The 17782-nt window shown below is 49.5% G+C and overlaps 9 protein-coding genes across 9 annotated transcripts; 4 read left to right on the top strand and 5 right to left on the bottom strand.

Annotated features, from left to right (window-relative positions):
- Positions 1-667: 667 nt before the first annotated feature.
- ASPGLDRAFT_117472 (Zn(II)2Cys6 transcription factor) lies at positions 668-2446 on the top strand (the record flags this gene model as incomplete). Its single annotated transcript, XM_022539871.1, has 3 exons — positions 668-701; positions 760-1958; positions 2015-2446. The coding sequence occupies 3 exons, from the start codon at positions 668-670 to the stop codon at positions 2444-2446; spliced, it is 1665 nt and encodes a 554-aa protein (XP_022404884.1).
- A 26-nt stretch (positions 2447-2472) lies between these two features.
- Positions 2473-3059, bottom strand: ASPGLDRAFT_31377 (DUF3237 domain-containing protein; the record flags this gene model as incomplete). The annotated part of the gene is made up of 3 exons (XM_022544047.1): positions 2473-2698; positions 2749-2826; positions 2893-3059. The coding sequence occupies 3 exons, from the start codon at positions 3057-3059 to the stop codon at positions 2473-2475; spliced, it is 471 nt and encodes a 156-aa protein (XP_022404883.1).
- A 1243-nt stretch (positions 3060-4302) lies between these two features.
- Positions 4303-4911, top strand: ASPGLDRAFT_116991 (carboxymuconolactone decarboxylase family protein; the record flags this gene model as incomplete). Its single annotated transcript, XM_022539827.1, has 1 exon — positions 4303-4911. One exon carries the CDS (start codon positions 4303-4305, stop codon positions 4909-4911), a length of 609 nt encoding a protein of 202 aa, XP_022404882.1.
- A 29-nt stretch (positions 4912-4940) lies between these two features.
- On the bottom strand, positions 4941-5801 carry ASPGLDRAFT_116617 (formyltetrahydrofolate deformylase; the record flags this gene model as incomplete). Its single annotated transcript, XM_022539786.1, has 1 exon — positions 4941-5801. The coding sequence occupies one exon, from the start codon at positions 5799-5801 to the stop codon at positions 4941-4943; it is 861 nt and encodes a 286-aa protein (XP_022404881.1).
- A 771-nt stretch (positions 5802-6572) lies between these two features.
- Positions 6573-7085, top strand: ASPGLDRAFT_678569 (uncharacterized protein). Its single transcript, XM_022549196.1, has one exon. The coding sequence runs from the start codon at positions 6679-6681 to the stop codon at positions 6952-6954; it is 276 nt and encodes a 91-aa protein (XP_022404880.1). The 5' UTR covers positions 6573-6678; the 3' UTR covers positions 6955-7085.
- A 743-nt stretch (positions 7086-7828) lies between these two features.
- On the bottom strand, positions 7829-9828 carry ASPGLDRAFT_78801 (uncharacterized protein). Its single transcript, XM_022549987.1, has 3 exons — positions 9683-9828; positions 9260-9611; positions 7829-9206 (listed from the first exon to the last, which is right to left on the bottom strand). The coding sequence occupies exons 1-3, from the start codon at positions 9809-9811 to the stop codon at positions 8008-8010; spliced, it is 1680 nt and encodes a 559-aa protein (XP_022404879.1). The 5' UTR covers positions 9812-9828; the 3' UTR covers positions 7829-8007.
- A 357-nt stretch (positions 9829-10185) lies between these two features.
- ASPGLDRAFT_78800 (uncharacterized protein) lies at positions 10186-11976 on the top strand (the record flags this gene model as incomplete). The annotated part of the gene is made up of 3 exons (XM_022549986.1): positions 10186-10261; positions 10309-10553; positions 10593-11976. 3 exons carry the CDS (start codon positions 10186-10188, stop codon positions 11751-11753), a joined length of 1482 nt encoding a protein of 493 aa, XP_022404878.1. The 3' UTR covers positions 11754-11976.
- A 1371-nt stretch (positions 11977-13347) lies between these two features.
- ASPGLDRAFT_78799 (uncharacterized protein) lies at positions 13348-14738 on the bottom strand. Its single transcript, XM_022549985.1, has 3 exons — positions 14574-14738; positions 14082-14517; positions 13348-14018 (listed from the first exon to the last, which is right to left on the bottom strand). Exons 1-3 carry the CDS (start codon positions 14617-14619, stop codon positions 13562-13564), a joined length of 939 nt encoding a protein of 312 aa, XP_022404877.1. The 5' UTR covers positions 14620-14738; the 3' UTR covers positions 13348-13561.
- Positions 14739-15145: 407 nt separating this feature from the next.
- On the bottom strand, positions 15146-16171 carry ASPGLDRAFT_41722 (uncharacterized protein). The gene is made up of 2 exons (XM_022545473.1): positions 16105-16171; positions 15146-16034 (listed from the first exon to the last, which is right to left on the bottom strand). Exon 2 carries the CDS (start codon positions 15982-15984, stop codon positions 15532-15534), a length of 453 nt encoding a protein of 150 aa, XP_022404876.1. The 5' UTR covers positions 15985-16034; positions 16105-16171; the 3' UTR covers positions 15146-15531.
- Between the last annotated feature and the right edge of the window lie 1611 nt (positions 16172-17782).

The raw sequence follows: 17782 nt of genomic DNA, 5'->3' as shown, positions 1-17782 counted from the left end.
CTCGCCGCATAGTTTTCCGCTCCTCCCTATCCCCATTCGGAAGGCTGCGATTTCATGGACTTCAAGACGGCATTCTCTCCAGCAGGATATAATACGGTCAGATACTTGAAACACGGTGAACAATAAGAGGATACGTGCGGTTTGGATGGCCCTAAAGTCATGCCCTGACCCCAGATGGTGTGACAGGTTCGTCCGGGGATTCTGAACCCGGCCGTCGGAGACATCATACCCCCGGAAACCAAAAACGGCTATTGATCGAGGTACTCCACGGTTCTTGATATATCTGGATTGTCCATTTGAGCATGATCTAGCACAACGGTCATGGACACATCCCGGAAGCTGGAATCGGTCAGCTCCACCGGAAAGCCTCACATAGACTGTCAACTCAATGCAAGCCAAGCCTCGTCGTCAAAATGCATAAAAACAGCATGTTTGGTCGGACCCAGTCATAGCCTCGGCCAGCCAGAGTTCAGATATCAGCTTATATAAGCTCCGCCATTCTCCGAATGGTTTCCCGACAGCTAGCTTAATTTGCTCTTCTCCATCTTTCTCTTTCTCGCTTGATTTCCGGTCATTTTGGAATTTGCCCGGGCCAAATCCCGTCTAGACTTGTCATACTCATGTCTGCGCGCTGGATGGTTGACCACGCCTAGCCGTCGATCGATATATGTCGGGACGGAACGCCCCTCGCTCCAAGAATGGTAGGTCTCCTTTGTTGACCGCGCAGAAATGAATGCGCTCTGACACTCACGGGAACAGGCTGCAGTACCTGCCGTCGTCGAAAGGTGAAATGTGGAGAGGAACGCCCTGTTTGTCAGCGATGCTCCAGTCTGCGCCTCCATTGTGAATGGGGGGTGCCGGTGAAGCGAGGCCGTTCCGTCCAGGTGCGAGACCTGCAGCCAGCTCCTCGGCCGCCATCGCAGCAGGAGGAAATCAGCTTAGATTTTGGGAATCTGGCGCTGTTGTGGGAGCGATCTGCAGCATCAGCGTCGCCTGGACAGCCAACTTCACTGCCAGCCGCTTTGCCGTTTTTTCCTCCCTTTTCGTATCCGACTCCCATCTATCCCTCCGTGACGACGCCGGAGATCGCGTGTGCCAATTCCTTGGTGCTTTCCAAGCAGGACCAGAAGTACTTTCAATACTTTCCATCGTCGTCGCTTGTATTCTATTACATGAAAGCGTGGCAATGGAGCAGCTTCTGTTATCTGTACCAGGGGCCAGCGGCCACGAGCAAGGCGATTATGCGAATGATACTGGCGCTCTCCGCGAGCGACATGCACCGCAAAGGGCTGGACGCTCGTTCACCAGGTCGCCCAACAGCAGAGGACCACGCACGGTATCACTACGGACTGGCGGTCAAGGAGTTTCGGCAAACGCTGGAGACGCCACGGCGACACATTTCGCACGACGAGTTGGAGATGATCTTTGTGACCATGTTCCTGATGGTCATGTATGAATGTCAATTTGGACACCACGTGCGGCATTTGCAGCTGCATCTGCAGGGTGTGCGATCGTTGCTTGAAACTCATCCGGAGTTATTCCAGAACCGCAACGTGGACAATGTGTTTTCCTTGATGGATACTGAGCTGCCTGGCCCAACGTCTCAGGATATCTCTTTTGTCCCAATTCAAATGCTCCTGTGGATGTTATACGTGGATATCAGTGCGCAGCCGATGGGCGCGACAGAGTCACTATACGACTACGTTTTACAGTCGGGCAACGCGGCATTGCAACCGGACCACCTCTACCAGGGCGCACGTCTCTGGGGTCGATGTTTCTGGGGTGATCAATATCCGGAGCAAGAGGTGATGGACGATAACGAGAATTACCGGGGACTGGAGTTGATCCATGTTGGTATGGTCTTACAACATGTAATATGGAGGCTAGCCATGGGGAACCCAGTGGTACCTGGCACGACTTCTGAATCTCTTTTTCAGGAGATGATGGCCATTCGAAATGTAAGTCACTCTTGACTGATTCACGATTCTATATGTACCGATCTAACGAGGCACAGAGATACTCTGATCTCTTCATCACAGCCAAAATGGCCCGCGGCCATTCCGCCTACCGCACGATCAACACAATCCTCATGGCCGTTGCCAATTTCTACGCCGAAGTCCTGTTCCACCGCCGCGTACTGTGCATCGACACGCCACCGTCCCCATTCCAACGGCAAGCGCTAGGACATATTATGGAGATTGCCCAGAAACAATACACCTGGGATCCACGATTGCTGCGACGATTACACTGGCCACTTCTAATGGCCGTTGTCGACACGCCCGACCCCGTCGCACGCGAGTGGCTACAACAACGACTGGCGGAGCTGCGCGCGTCCCATTCAGAGTATTCCTGGGCGAACCGCGTCGCGGACGAGGTATTGGTAGAACAGGATAAAAGTGGAGGATATGTGAATCTGCTTGAGTTTTTGCGCACCCATGTACAATAGATTGTACTACACATTTCAAACGATAATTAGTCGCACTCGGCCGTATTCTCTAGGAAGTACGCATCGTAAGAAACCTCATCTTTGGTCCTAATAGCCCGTCCAACAATCACCCGGTCATTCATCCACTTATACCGGTCACATCCCGTCTCGACTTTGACATGCAGATGGAACCAGTACTGGCTGTGGTGGACCAGTTTGCCTTCCATTAACCTCTGCAGTATTTCTGGGGGGCCGAAGCGAGTTCCCTCGGTACTACTTCTTAGCTCTTTGTGCGGCTTTATTCCACTATCTGGTAAACGTACCGAATTTCCAAATGCGCTTCGTCATCACTCTTGACTAAATACCGCGCATTCACATGTGTAGTGAGATCTTCCTCCGTCCTGAACACAAGCCCATCAATATCAAAACAGCTTCGGAAGAAAAGGGGGAGTACATAGAATCCTCACCACCAACTACCTCGCCAGTGAGAGTACTTGCCACGAACACTGCCACCGACAATCGGGACCCAGCGCCGGCAACCGGATGATACTTGGCCGATGTCCAGTGGCTGCTCGACGGTGCAGTGGACGGTGAAGAGATGAATTAATTTAGGAGGAGGCAAAAGGGGTTCCATTGTGATCGTGGTTATACAGAATGAGAGCAGTAGGTTACAAAACGGTTGAGGAGAATGACTCCGGTGGCGAGGGCTCGACATCATAGCCATTACAGAACAGATACAGAAAACGTTGCTTGATTGTGTACATTTTCAGTTTCAAGGTCACAATTAACATCTCTCAGTGAACTTGCCAATCGTCACCTGTTAAGGACGGCGCGTAGCTTACTCTTCTGGTTGCCATATCCTATATCTTAAGATGAGAGAACTCTGGTGACACCAGCCAATGATTTTTGGTGCCGCCTTGAGGCCTGGTGTTTATAGAACAAGTCAACTTGGCCGTCCATACAACCATATTGTATAAGTTCTCTCGCAAAGTAAACACTCCACCCAAAAGGATGTATTCCCTGACATTTTGCCGTGGCTAAAAGTAGAGTTAGGGAGCGGAGAACCGGTTTTCCGTTCATTTCGACGGCAGCATCGACAATAGACATGCCCTATGATACCGGTTCTGGTCGCAGATCAAGTCCACCTTTGCGCGCTGCAGTCTGGTAAGTCGCAATCGTATGAGGTTATGGGCGAATGTCGGCCAGCGATGGCCTCTCCAAGGCAATATGCGATGAGCCACGGCACTCGTCCCAGCAGAGATATCCAATGTGGCCTTGGGCCGGTGTATATATGGATCTCCATTATGATGTCCTTCAATTGTATTCCCACGAGACTTGGAGACAGCGCTAAGCTTCCACTCAGATTCGGGAACAGAGTCATTTTCCACGCTGACAAGTACCAAGACCGACTTCTGCTATGACAATTATGGACGCAATAGACGTCCGTTGTGTTTCGTTGCAAGGAGTTACTATGCTGGTCTCATCTTTGAGATGAACTCGCCGGCTGAGAACAACCGCAAAGGATATAATCTCCCTGTTAGTTTCTAAAAAAAAACGACAGTATGCGCATCAACAATGACATCCAGTTTGAGGATTTGCCGGGTGAGGGTCAATGCCAGGGAGGATGACCTGATACCGGCGAGTAGAACCCCAAGAGAAGCAAGCGACTGCAGAATCCGCAGAATCCAGTAGACATTCACCAAATAGCTCTCATCGGAGTAGAAGCACGGTTAGTGGGGTAATTACTTATCCGCGGTTAGGACGCACTGCCGACCGGCATCGTGGTAGTTATACTAGCCATGCACCGTATAACACGAACCAGACTCTCCCACCCCAATCTACGCATCCAACACTACACAACAACCCCCAAATACACCATGCGCCTCCCCTACGCCCCTCCCACTGCTCAATCCCCCGAAGATGAGGAAATCTACACCCGCATCGCTGCCCGCCGCCATCCCCGCCCCCTCATCCCACTCGACTTGACGCTTCTTCACGCACCGCCGCTTGCAAACGGGTATAACAGTTTCGTGGGGGCGATTCGCTCCTCAACTGTGCTGGATCAGGGATTGCTTGAATTGGCGATTTCGCGGGTTGCGATTCTTACGAATGCCGTTTATGAGTGGAATGCGCATGCGCCGCTTGCGCTGAAGGGGGGGATTAAGGCGGAGGAGTTGAAAGTTGTAAGGGCGGTGCCGTCTACAATTGGCTCCAAGGAGGCGGTTAAGGCGTTGGGTGAGAGTGCGTTGTCGCCGTTGCAGGGGGCGATCGTGAGGTATACCGATCAATTGACGGTGACGGTGCGGGTGGAGGATGCTGTGTTTGGGGCATTGAGGGAGGAAGGGCTGTCGGATCGGGAGGTTGTTGAGTTGACGACTGGTGTCGCTGGGTATAACTGTGTTAGTCGGATTCTGGTGTCGTTGGATGTGGGCGAGAACAATGACAAGGAGATGAAGAGTGTGGATGAGTTGGTGGCATCTCTATGATTATGATATCATGTATATCTAGTCTATGTCTAATTGAAGACAACCGTTTTATGTCCATTGAGCAAAACTCTGCGCTCCGTCACAGTCTTGACAGCCCGCGCCAATACATTGCTCTCAACCGTACTGCCCGCATGCGTCAACTCCTTGGGACTCATCGCGTGGTTCACGCGCACGACGTCCTGTTCGATGATCGGCCCCTCGTCCAGATCACTCGTAACAAAATGAGCCGTCGCTCCGACAATCTTCACACCGCGGTCGAAAGCCTGATGATACGGTTTCGCGCCCTTGAACGACGGCAAGAAGCTGTGGTGAATGTTGATGATCTTTCCAGACATCACCTCACACAACCGTGGCGACAGCACCTGCATGTATCTTGCCAGCACGACCAAGTCCACATTGTGTTCCTGCACCAGCTCCAACACCCGCTCCTCCTGCTCGCGCTTCGTCTCGGGCGTAACGGGCAGATGCACAAAGGGCACATTGTAGGTCGCCGCCAGCGGCGCGTAGTCGGGATGGTTCGAGACGATCACCGGCACGTGGATGCTCAATTGTCCCGTGGACTGTCGGAAGAGGAGGTCGTTGAGGCAGTGGCCGATCTTGGACACCATGATCAACACGCGGGGTTTCTGCGAGACCGGACAGAGCTGGAAGTCCATGTTGTGCTCCTGGGCGACAGGTTCGAAGGCCTGCTTCAATTGGTCCAGGCTGTTCCTCTCTTTGCCCTTGGAGGCAGGGGCAAAGTGGATGCGCAGGAAGAATCGTTTCGAGGTGGGATCGCCGAATTGCGACGAGTCGACGATGTTGAGGTCATGCTGGGTCAGGAAGCCCGTCACCGAGTGCACGATGCCGGGACGGTCGGGGCACGAGAGGGTCAGGATGTAGTTGTCCATGTTGAATAGCAATTGTTATATAGCAATTGTGTTGAAGGGACAGACCGGTATATATATACAGGGAGAAAAGAATGAAGGGAGAATGACTCACGGGATAATTTCGGGATTTTCGGGTGACTAATGAGCCGATTGATTGATAAGATTAGGGTAGGGCAACATGCCTATTTGGGATGGACTACAGGGGTACTGACTTCATATTGACCAGACGATAATTTCCATACTTAGGCCGCCACACTTCAGCATTCGGTGTTAATTCACTTGCCCCAACCTTCCTTAATCTACTGTCAGCCACGATGAAGCGAATACTAAACCGGATACGCTCATCCAGCAGTATTACTACGGAACCAGACACGATGCTAACTGGCAACCTACGACTGGAGTGGGAGCTGCCCTCCAGACTGAAAGGACAAGATATCAGGGAATTTGTCTTAGTGAGTAGTGTTCTCACATTGAAAGATGGCGTAGTCCACATCGGACGCTGCGAGAATGAAGTTGCCAAGTTCTACGGCTCTGTTGGCTCTCGTGTCCTGTAAGGAGTCATCAGCGCCCTTGACAGTCCGCCTGGCTTGCATAGTATGGTATCCAAATCCAGATGGCTCCGGTTCTGTACTAATTCAATACGAATGCGTAGAAGACACCGAGTTCCAAATAGCAACCTCGCCCAAGTTGCTCAAATGTTCCTATGCCACCATGGATCCCAAATTCCTGTCGACTTTGAAGCTAACACTATCATGGATCTGTCTTCTTAAGCGCAATAAAATCAAGAGCCATATCGCTTTATCCACGGGCCATTGGTTCGGAGACACATTCCGCCTGCATCTGATGGACGTTGTAGACTGGTCTGGCAGCAGCTGGACTAAAACGCTTTGGCCATGCCATGGTTGCCGGTCTGGATTATATCGTCCCCAAAGCCCCATTGCTATCCACAGCCTTCCCAATAGCGCATCAGCTGGCAGGCGTTCATGCCCCGATACATGTTGACGAGGGGTTAATCTACCACGGGGGGGCTTACTGCATTGGTCCCCATCAAGCTGCGCAAGGACGGAAGTATCCTCTGGCACTTCGAGATGAGGTGGAATTTACTGCTCAAAATTTCCGATATCAAGTGCATGAAAAGGCGCTGGTACCAGAGACGGGCCTGGTTCCAGACTGAAGACCTCGAGTTGCTGCAGTCGGCCCCGGCATTGATCAGATGAGTGATCGAGCAGAATAAAGTACCAGGTCCTACGATAGCTCGCATAATGCTTAAGAGGAATACGTATTTTCTGCAAATGCTGAGCAACACCCTGAGCGTGAAGCTATCTTAGGTGTCTCTTACTCAATTAATAATGAATAGTTTGTCGACTCAAGATTCATTCACCTGTATACAATATAGTCGGAACGGAGGAATCCTTGAGCCGGTTTCCTTATTCCCCTTTCTTCTCTCTTCTCCCTACTAACCCTCAACCGCCATCTCTTTCTATCCACCCAGACTTTTTGACGCGTTATACTGTACTCTTTGGTTTACCACTTGATTTGTTCCTACACGAAATCGAGCCTCGTAAGCGGCCTTGCCTTGCTTGACTATACCACGGTCGGGGCACTTCCGAGAGGCCACAGTAAGTAAGTGCATGGGTCTATTCGAATGTCTTCCACCAGGGCTTTGACTGATATTCTGTGGACATGCTGTGAAAAGGATACTATGCTGGAGACATCCAGCATCCAGCTCTACCCAAGTCTACATTCAGTGCAAGAGGGATATCCAGCCAGCATCTAGCTCTATCTCACAAATTGTGAAGAGAGTATTTGGAGACTTAGATCGTGGAACAGTCGACACTGTGCCGTCTCGACTGGCTCTCTGATTGGCCGACCTGAGACTTTGTTCTTCGATCCTTTTGACAGTCTACTTCGTACTAACCTTTCGCCGCTTATGGTAGTTGAATAGTGAGCATATTACCAGGTCGAAATAGTAAGTCCTACCGGCCAGGGTGAGCTCGGCAGAGATTAGCCGATCAGTGAGGCTTTTGTCGAGGAAAGATCCAATGTTGCTATAATCTGGAATAAATTTGTTATTAAGGAAGGGATGAGAGACTTTTGATCTAGATACAGGTAGATATATAACTGTCCGCTGGCCTACATCCACGAGACCAATTGTCTTGAATAATAATGCAACAGATAACGTGTCAAGAAAAAAAATTTCAAATCACCCGAGCTCGTGCCTGCTTCTCTAATCGAACAGATCAAGCGACCACCATTGGCATCTCCGGTTGGCAGCCGGATCATGGGAGATGGTGATGTTGTCCTTGCTCAGACGCACAGTCTTAGCCTGGGAGCCCAATGTGGGAATCGACCGCAGGCCATCGACTGGACTGTTCAGAATGTCATCTTTGGCAAGGGAGAGAATGTAGTCCTGCATGGCAAATGCGATGGTCTGGTTCACGGAGCCGGTGTTTACCAGACTGTAGGATGAGGACTTCTCATTGGGGGTGTAGAAGGTATATCCGGTGTCCTGTGCATGAACCCCCGGCAACACATTGAAGAAGTAGGCATGGGAATCTTCCTTGTAGGCGGATTCCAATGCAGCCGCGTTGCAGTCGACGGTGATATCGCCCATCGTCCGGGCCGCTCTCTGGTAGTTGTTCGTGTACCCCATGGACCCATCAAACACGGGCGGATAAAGAGTCTTGGTGATATAGTCTATGGTAGAGCTATTGGCACGGGTGAGGATGTGTTTCATCAACGTCTCATACTCCTCGTCGGTATGGACCGCTGGCACCAACACCAGTCCCTCGTCCGAATTGTGAGAGATCAACAACTTTACGGAGTGGTCAAACTCGCCGCGACGGAGCAGCGCCTTAGGATCCTCCTTCACGAGACCGCCGTCTGGCGTAGGACCGTAGATGGGCGCAGTGTACGGCTGAGCGACACCGATTGTTTCCGCATTCGCCCGAACAAGAACATCGGAGCGAAGCTTGCGGGCTTCCGCCAGCGACGTGACGTTGGATTGGTCGAGAAATTCTCTGAACGCCTTCTCCTGGTCCTGCAGCGACCTATAGGGGAAATAGCCAGGGGACTGCGGCACGGCCTGGTTGAAGAGGGACGGTGCCTTTCCTCCGTATGCAGTAACGTGGTGCATGATGGAACCGCCGCCTCCAGACTCGCCAAACACGGTGACGCGTGTTTTGTCTCCTCCAAACAAATGTATGTGATCCTGGATCCAGTGCAGGGCAAATCGCTGATCATGAAGTCCGGCGTTGAGCACACCCTCTTCCGCCTGGAACAACTCTCCAGAGAGGAAGCCGAACGCACCCAGTCGATAATTGAGAGCCACGTAGACCACCCCGTCCGAACCACCGGCCTGACTGCGGTTAATAAGGCCCTTGGATGATCCAAAAGAGGTCTTTGACCCGGCAGTGAATCCACCACCTTCATCTCCTCAGCATTTCTGAATCAAAAGGGGAATGGGGCGGGGTTCTTACCGTGGATCCAGACCAAAACCGGCGCCAGCTTTCCATCTTCGCGAGGGCTGTCAAAGATTTTGCGAGGCACTTGGACATCCAAGAACAGGCAGTCCTCCACGCCACCTGAGGAGATCGCCGACATATCGCTGTAGGAGACATTGGGGACATTCCCGGTCTTCAAGTAGTTGTTGGTGGACTGCGAGGTGCGCAACTGCCAGGTGGACGCCCCCTGTGCACAAGTAATTTGCTCCGAGTTGGATTGTATGGCCGACCGGTTGGTCTGGGGTGGCATGGGAGCCTTCCACCGGAGGTCGCCCACCGGCGCAGCGGCATATCGGATGTTGGAGAAGCTGTAATAGCTGTCGGAGCTCTATTGTTCGACATTATTTGGTATCAGCAGGACGAAACAGAAGAGGTCGCAGGAAGAACGCGGGAACCTACATTGCTGGATCCAGTCGCTTGGTAAATTTCGTAGCCCAGATCCACCACGGGCTGTTGATTCACGGTGCAGCCGGCGTTTGCTGCAGCTAATATGCAGCCGACTAGCAAAGATTGTTTAAGGCAGACCATTGCTGGACCAATGACTGTAATCTTTCCACAATGATGTTGATGCAGGTTTTTCTGATACAGAAGCCTCGGCCTTATATATCTACGTAAATATATTTAGTGCGGGTAATGTGAGAGTTACAGGTACATTCATTGCATTCCAGGGGAACCAAAAATAGGGCAAGACCGAATACGGATACGCGTATAGATTGCGGATCTGCACGGGGAGATTCGGGGTCCTCGAATACGCGTATAGAAGGGTTTCTTGGCGCCACCTGCCGATATACCTGTAAGAATACCATTCGGTATACACGGTGGCCTCCATAAATGAAGTTCTACTGCATACGCGTATGGCCGAAAGGCCTGTGTACGGCCGATGGACCTTCACTCTAGGCAGGATGGTCAAACAGTTAAAAAAACCCACTCATGACGCTGGGGCAATTTCAGGGACAAAGAGACCGTCGCGCCGTCCAAGTACAGAGTACCACTCCCTAAATTTAACATTATTTTCACACCCCCAGTCTTCCTTGTCCTTATCACAATATTTTTCCGGTTGTCGTCCGCTTCCAAGCGTTCACCAGCCTTTATTGGGAAACCAGACCTCGTTGGAGCAAAGATCATAGATGTCCAAGCTGAAGAGGTTCACAGTTATTCGGCTACCAGCCTGGGCCCAGGAACCAATGATGGAGGCCGATATACCATTAACTTCTGCAACATCACTGTCACACACACACATCCAGGCTGGAACGACACAATCAACACCCAGGTGTGACTTCCTCTGAGTGGGTGGAATGGCCGCTTCCAGGCGCTGGGCGGTGGCGGGTACAGCACTGGATTTGGTTCAATCTATCTCACATACGCTGTCTCCAAAGGATTCGCATCTGCGTCTACCGATGGAGATGTTGCAGTGGGAGAAGGAGCCATCCCAACAAACCTGTCATGGGCGCTCAGCAACAAGGAGAACGTGAACTGGTTTCTCCTCGAGGACTACGCATCCAAGGCGACAAACGACATGGCTGTCATTGGAAAGCAAGTGACCAAATCATACTACCAAGCAGCCCCCAGCTACTCGTACTTTTCTGGTTGCTCCGGTGGCGGACGCCAGGGTCTCATTATGGCACAAAACTACCCTGACGCTTTCGACGATATTATGGCTAGTTCCCCCGCGATCCATTTGGAGGCTTTTATACCCGCGGGATTTTGGCCCGAACAACTCATGAATCAAAACGGTGTATTCCCACCACCATGCGAAGTCGAAGCCTTCACAGCAGCAGCAGTGAAAAGCTGTGATCGGATGGATGGAGTTGAAGATGGCATAATCAGCTCGCCGAACCTCTGCACCGTTCAGGCCCACGATTTCGTCGGTCAAAACTACACCTGCAATGGAACACAGGAGACCCTATCCGCCGCAGGCGCCAGGATTGTCCAAGCAGCTTGGCCAGGCTCCGGAAAGCACGGCTGGTTCGGGTTGAACAAGGACACAACGCTCAGTTCTTCCTCTATTCCGACGGAATGCAGGGCAAACGGCACTTGTTACTCCACCGGGAGCGAACTGTTCGGCAGCTGGATTTCATATCTCATCGCGAAAGATCCGGACTTTGTGCTCGAAAACATGACCAATTCGAACTTCTTCGATGGCCTGCGCTATTCGACATCTCACTATGCACCGATGCTGGCAGGGGCCAACCCCGACCTTTCAGGTTTCAAAACCAATGGCGGCAAGATGATCGCCTGGCATGGACTGGCCGATGAGGTCATCCCCCACAAAGGATCAGAACAGTATTATGAGGAGGTATTGGAAAAGGACGAGGCCTATGAGTTTTTCCGCTTTTTCGAGGCACCTGGTGTTGGTCACTGCTACGGCGGGCTGGGTCCTGTTCCGAACGACGCACTCGCTCAACTAATGGAATGGGTTGAGAAGGACGTTTCACCTGATACGCTGGCGGCTACAAAGGGCACTTTATAGTAATGCACTTCCGCGATGGTCGGCGTATATAGACAGGATAATGTCTAGTAGGCCTGCTCACCCTCAGACTGTTAAATGCTTCTTCCATCTTCGAGACTTTTTGTGATTTGAAAAAACTTTCGCTGGATATACCAGACAGCAATATGGGCATATTCTCTCCTCCTCATTTGCTCTGGGTTATAATGACGAGTGGGGGAAAACATGTTGACTTCCGTATAACTATGCCGAAGGTCTGATATGTTGGCCGCTCCGACTGACCAATCAAAACAATTGAGCGATTCTCCCGATTAGTCATGGCCAATCAGAGCCCGAGCCTCCCACCTACCCAATGCATACGACTTACTGCTGCTCAAGCATATGCATGGACTGATACAACTAGATGATGATAGGACTGAGGACTATGGTCATGCAGCCAGCATTCTTCAAGCATGGACCAGTGCATACTTGCACTATGCACCTTGCACTGCTTCTGTCTTTTTTGCAATGATTTTGTCACAGGCTGCGCCTGTCGCATAAGCGATATGTCTAGCCAAGCGGAGAGGCTATCAGACGGAGAGGTTATCGGAGGAACTATTTACCTGCACTGCGCACACATGTATTTAGAGCCGCTCGATCGGGCATCCGTCCGATATTTCTTCAACGAAATCTTTTGTGCCAAAGCTAGTCATTAGCATTTCCGGGCCTAGCCCTTAACAGAATATATGTTTCTGTTATTGTATACAACACCACAAAGTAGTAATGGCATCACAAAAACAACTCACCCAGGCAACTCTTTGAGCACAATAAACCTATAAGAGTGCATTTTGAGAGTATTTACTGCATATGCTTAGTGTATTGCTATTTCTTTCTATTTGAAGCCCTATTTTCGTACAAAGTACCGAGTATAGAAAGTGGTGTAGGGGGCCACGACTGCGAAAAAAAAAATATTGATGTAATGGCAATACATACACTGGAAATATTTATAGCATGATTTTAGCATATGCTGAAATGCGACTGGGTGGCAGTTCAGCGTTGGTAGAAAATTCTCTGCGGAGTGTGTCGGTAGAAAAAGTAGTGCTCTACCAACGGTGAGGTAAAATCTCGGGAGAGCTCGGCGTATGTACGCTGAGCTAATTCTACATTCGATGAGCTGAGTCCCGCAGCGGGCATATCAATCAGTTTTCAGCGTATATATGGAAGTCAACACTTTCCCACATGAACGAATCCCGCAGGACAAAACGGCTCACTACATTACCAAGGGAAATAATGAATGGATGAATCTGCATGCAAGGATGGATACAAGCGACATTGGATTTTGGAGATTCATCTCCATGACCACACTCATGGGTTTGGTGGTTTTTGCGAGCAACTCCTGACTGTCGGCTAAGCATAAAGCCTTCTCCAAACATGCCCACAAGGGTTGCTGTCATCCCTACAGAGCCTAATGCCTGCCCAAGGCCCTCCACGACAATTACCAGTCCAACTGTCCACATGATGCGCCCTGGGAAAGACAGCCAAGGATTGGTACCTGAAATCTATTCCCGAAAGTCGGGTAAGGGTGTCAGAGAACGTGCGATCTGTCTGGCAACTGAAAATGAATATATCCGAATGCATTGGGCCTTACACCGCAGAAGATATTTGGAAATTCTATCTTGGGTTGGATTTGTTTCCAGAGCACATAGACCATATGGGAGTTGGAGTGATAGGATCAATACATTAAACGCTCATGCATCTGGTAGTTTGAATCCTGCGTTAAGAAGGATTACCAAAATAATAATTACACATCACTGGTTAACTACCATATACCCATAGGCTTAGCATAAATCGACTCAAAACCCATCGGTGAAACCGCTGGCCTTGTCCTCCTCCTTCCTTTTTTCATTCATCTCAAACCACCATGTGTGCGTTGGATCTGCGTGAAAAGGCGGAGTCTCATCCCATGGCTTAGGTGTCAGAAAGTAGTGGATATTCTTGACACGATCATCTCTCCAGATGGCGTCATGCACACCCTTCCACCGCTTCGTTTTAAGGGCATTGTAAATGTATGGAAGCGGGGCCCAACGGCCTTGGAAAACCTCTGAAAGAAGAGACTGGTCGGCAAAGATCCAATCGGATGTATTAGACGTAGCCAGGCTGTCGGTGATTTTCTTGTATACGCCTTCGCCCGGTCTTGTCACGATAATACCTGTGTTGCACAAGCCAAAGCCTGCTTCGATTGGAGGAGCAATGGTCTGGGCGAGTTCTGGGGTGTCATGCTGGAGGGACCATCCGCAATTGGCCGGTATCCTTTGAGAATTGGCAGGTTAGAATGAGACGAGTTCTTCAAGACGGTGATAATGAAATGCATACCAATCTTTGGGGTAGTGAGGCCTATTGAGCGGATTGCAAACACATGCATGGGTACTACCAAACACGCGATTCCCATTGCCCTCCATTTCTGGTGGATCCAACTCAACATCCATCAACTCATCCATATTGTGAAGCACCATCATGTCGCAGTCCAGGACAACAACATGCTCATATTCGTAAAGTGAAAAGCACACCAGCTTGGTCCAGGCATCATATAAACGTCTGTCCAGGCTCAAATCGGTCGTCATAGATGGCTTGAGGTAGGGAACAGGTTGTTTAAGTATACCGCGGGCTTCAAGAGCTGCATGGGCTTCCTCGGGGAGTGAGTCCGTGTACAGAACGATGAACGGATATTTCGTGCCCACTTTCCGGAGAGAGTATTCGAGGGTCAAAATGCCAGCCAGGTATTCGGTGTTTGTTAAGAGAGAGGCCCATACTAGAAGAGTTTGGAAATTGTAAGAAGAGAATAATTGTAGATAATCTGGACTGTACCTTTTGTGGCGTCTGTGACACGATCACGCTTAGGATCCGTGGACATGGTGCTGGGTCGGGGATGATGTGCCTCTACCTGTCTTTGCTGTGCCTGATGAGCTTTTGCTGTGATCGAATGTGACAAGGCAAGAACAACAAGCTGTCACGACCTTTGCGATGCAGAAAGGGGTTATCTGTGTCTCTGGGAGGGCGTAAAACCACACAACAGTATATCGGACCATAGTTCTTCCAGGATCTTTACCGAAGCTCTTTCACCAGAATGACCACAGATTGGCTGGGAAAATTCAATTTCTATACAAACATCTGCAGACGCTATTAGGCTTCCATACGCACCCTTCCATACGCACCCTTCCATACGCACCCTTCCATACGCACCCTTCCATACACACCCTTCCATACGCACCCTTCCATACGCACCCTTCCATACACACCCTTCCATACGCACCCTTCCATACACACCCTTCCATACGCACCCTTCCATACGCACCAAATTTCAGGGACGTGATGGCATTGTGGTTGTTGTAATTGGTTTTTCTTTTTTTTTTTTTTTTTTTTTTTTTTCTCTGTTTTAGACCTCGGCACCGCCCTTTTTGGCCCATTCAGTGCACAATTCTCCGTAATCTATCACCGAAAGGCGCATATCACCGAGAGGCGCGCCTCTGTATCCCATACAAAATGTGAGATTTCGGTGGCCCATAAGATGGTCTAATTACAGAAATTGCCTACTTTTCCATGGATTTGGGTGGCAACAAACAACAGGAAATGTATGCATATATCGTTCCTTGTCTTGATGGCGAAGACCTGATACTCAGCCTGCCATGGCTCTATCATCAGGGAATCTCCATTGTCACACGCAGTCCCCCAGGCATACCTTCCCTGCGCCTGGCAAATGGTGATTATATCCCTTCATTACAACATGAACCAAAAATGGAGATCCACTGGATTAGTGCTCAATCCTTCAAAGTATGGAATGGGGAGTGTCAAAATGGGCTGCATTTGCAGCAAGCTTCTGAGACATAAGGAGCATCCAGTCTTCAAATTGGGGCTCCTTGCCATCCGTGAGCGTTGGAGGGTCTGGGATCTTGGTCGTCTTACGAGCAGCAGACGCTGAGACATTGGTTGGAGTTGCTTCCTGAGTGCTTGGAATGCTGCCTTGTACCAGCATCTTCACTAGCTGGTTAGCATAGAGGTGTCGGTCCTCCACAACTTCTCTCATTTTCTTCACCAGCTCAGTCTTCTCAAGACGGAGATCTTTCAAATCATCTTTTAAGGATGCAATCTGAGCATCCCGGTCCAGCAGTTCACCTGCGCTCCTCTGGTGTACCCCCAGGAGTTTGGCATACAATGCTCGGGGGTTCGCTCCATATTGCTGATCAAACTCATCATAGCTCAGCTCATGGAGATCATTCATCATCATCCTCTATATAGATGGAGGATCGTCGGTCCGGAGGAGGGATATCGCAGGTGCGAGCCATTTCATTGAGATCTTTGTATCGTTCGGTTCGTTTCAATTGACGTGGCGGTCAATTATCAGGTTCGGTATCAGCTGCAGCTGCAGCTTAACAGTTCGGAGTCGAAGTCGGCGTGGCAATCGGTCAGGCAGTTGGATCAATCAATCAATCAATCAATCAGTCGGTCGGTTGGTCGGTTGGTCGGTTGGTAGTTGGGAACACACTACTATGGTTCCACGATCAGGAGATCGAACCAATAAAGTAGGCGTATGGAAAGAAAAGGCGGGATTCGATATTATGTCACGGGCTCGGATCAGTAGATAATAACGAATTGATATTCCTATCTAAATTAGTGTAGCCATCGACGAGAATATCGAATCCGGGGGAAAGAGAGAAAAGGGAATCTATCTAGAGAAAGAAGGGATTTTATAGGCATTCGTTTGACATCACTAATGTCCTGTCTGGTGTGTGGACGTCGTTTGTCTGTGTCAGTTGTTGACGCAGCGTCGACGTCACGTCGAACCGTCACACCGTTGGTATCTGCTGGCAGGTCATTTATGTCCATGGGTTGGATATGTATCACTGAGACACATGAGATAGCTGATCCATTTACCTTGGTGAATGCATTTGGATCAAGGAGGCGTTTCTCTCGCATCTTTAATCATTCATCATTTGGGTTGTTGGGCATGTCCTGGTTGCAGTGAGAAAGGACATCAGGGGCAAGTACAAGCTTCCCAGGTCATTAGTGGAGGGAGAAGTCAATCTCAAGTATGAATTGCACTGCCCTCGGTACCAGGTCTGGCCGTGTAAGGTAGGCCCGGTAATCCAGCTCCCGCCTTGACCCCTGTGTGAGATGGCGCATTCGGAGCCCTCTATTATTATTCCCCACTGCTTCAGTGATAGTTCGAAAAAAATGAACATGACAAAAAATAATTATTCCCTTTAATTGCCAGAGCATTGGTTGGTGGAGAGGATCAATTTCTTGAAGAAAGCACCCAAGGCCTACATAATTAGTGAGTACTTTGCAAATGATTTGTAACTAGTTACTTACCAGTATACTGTTTAGTATCCACGTCCACAACAATACCATATATTCCAGTGGAATGTATAGAACTAAACTTAATAGCATCACCAGTGACCTTTTGAATAAGAGAGAATACTCTTTTAAACAAGAGATAATAGCCCTCAATTGTTTCCTGATTTGTGAAAACTCGGAAAAGGGTGATAACTATTACAACTAGTCAGTAAGTAGTCAGCTAGTAATTAATTATTAAGTACCTACTTTTTCCATGCTCATGAAGATAAGTTGCAAATACAACTTCATTTATCTCTTTTTCTTGAATTCACTTGTATGACATGTCGACTTCAAAAGAAGATAATTGACCCAAGAGCTGGATTTGCTCTTTAAAAGCACAGAGAATCATTATACCCTCAGTATCAAAATACTTCTCTTGAATGTATTCCTATAATGAGTTGGTAACTAGTTTACAACCAGTTTGCAAGTACTTAGCCTGATAAATGGATTTGTATTATATATATACAAGACCCCATTATAGCCCTGACTAGCTGGGTATGAAAGCGGTCGTTGTTTCTGTATGATGGCGGAAATGCGATCTAGATTTGAAAAAGATGTGTGTATTTCCGCAGGTGGTCAGCCAGCAATGTTTAGAGTGGTGCCGCGCCCAGTCCAAACCACTGAGTTGCAATGGTTGATAAGGCTCTTCCTCAGTAGCTGGAAAACGATCAGAATAATAAGCA

The sequence above is a fragment of the Aspergillus glaucus genome, assembly GCF_001890805.1.
Source record: "Aspergillus glaucus CBS 516.65 unplaced genomic scaffold ASPGLscaffold_2, whole genome shotgun sequence".
In the NCBI taxonomy this organism is placed as follows: domain Eukaryota; kingdom Fungi; phylum Ascomycota; class Eurotiomycetes; order Eurotiales; family Aspergillaceae; genus Aspergillus; species Aspergillus glaucus.
The sequence above is the reverse complement of the archived record's forward strand: the minus strand, read 5'-3'. Positions and strand labels throughout refer to the sequence as shown.

What these genes read in the sequence shown, in the direction of transcription:
- ASPGLDRAFT_678569 (XM_022549196.1), top strand. Translation starts at nt 6,679, where the DNA reads ATGGTTGCCGGTCTGGATTATATCGTCCCCAAAGCCCCATTGCTATCC.
- ASPGLDRAFT_78801 (XM_022549987.1), bottom strand. Translation starts at nt 9,811, where the DNA reads ATGGTCTGCCTTAAACAATCTTTGCTAGTCGGCTGCATATTAGCTGCA. An exon ending in AAGCGACTGGATCCAGCAAT is followed by an intron (nt 9,612 to 9,682) that starts GTAGGTTCCCGC and finishes GTCGAACAATAG; the next exon opens with AGCTCCGACAGCTATTACAG. An exon ending in GGTTTTGGTCTGGATCCACG is followed by an intron (nt 9,207 to 9,259) that starts GTAAGAACCCCG and finishes GAGGAGATGAAG; the next exon opens with GTGGTGGATTCACTGCCGGG.
- ASPGLDRAFT_78799 (XM_022549985.1), bottom strand. Translation starts at nt 14,619, where the DNA reads ATGTCCACGGATCCTAAGCGTGATCGTGTCACAGACGCCACAAAAG. An exon ending in TGTCACAGACGCCACAAAAG is followed by an intron (nt 14,518 to 14,573) that starts GTACAGTCCAGA and finishes AAACTCTTCTAG; the next exon opens with TATGGGCCTCTCTCTTAACA. An exon ending in CCTCACTACCCCAAAGATTG is followed by an intron (nt 14,019 to 14,081) that starts GTATGCATTTCA and finishes CAATTCTCAAAG; the next exon opens with GATACCGGCCAATTGCGGAT.
- ASPGLDRAFT_41722 (XM_022545473.1), bottom strand. Translation starts at nt 15,984, where the DNA reads ATGAATGATCTCCATGAGCTGAGCTATGATGAGTTTGATCAGCAATAT.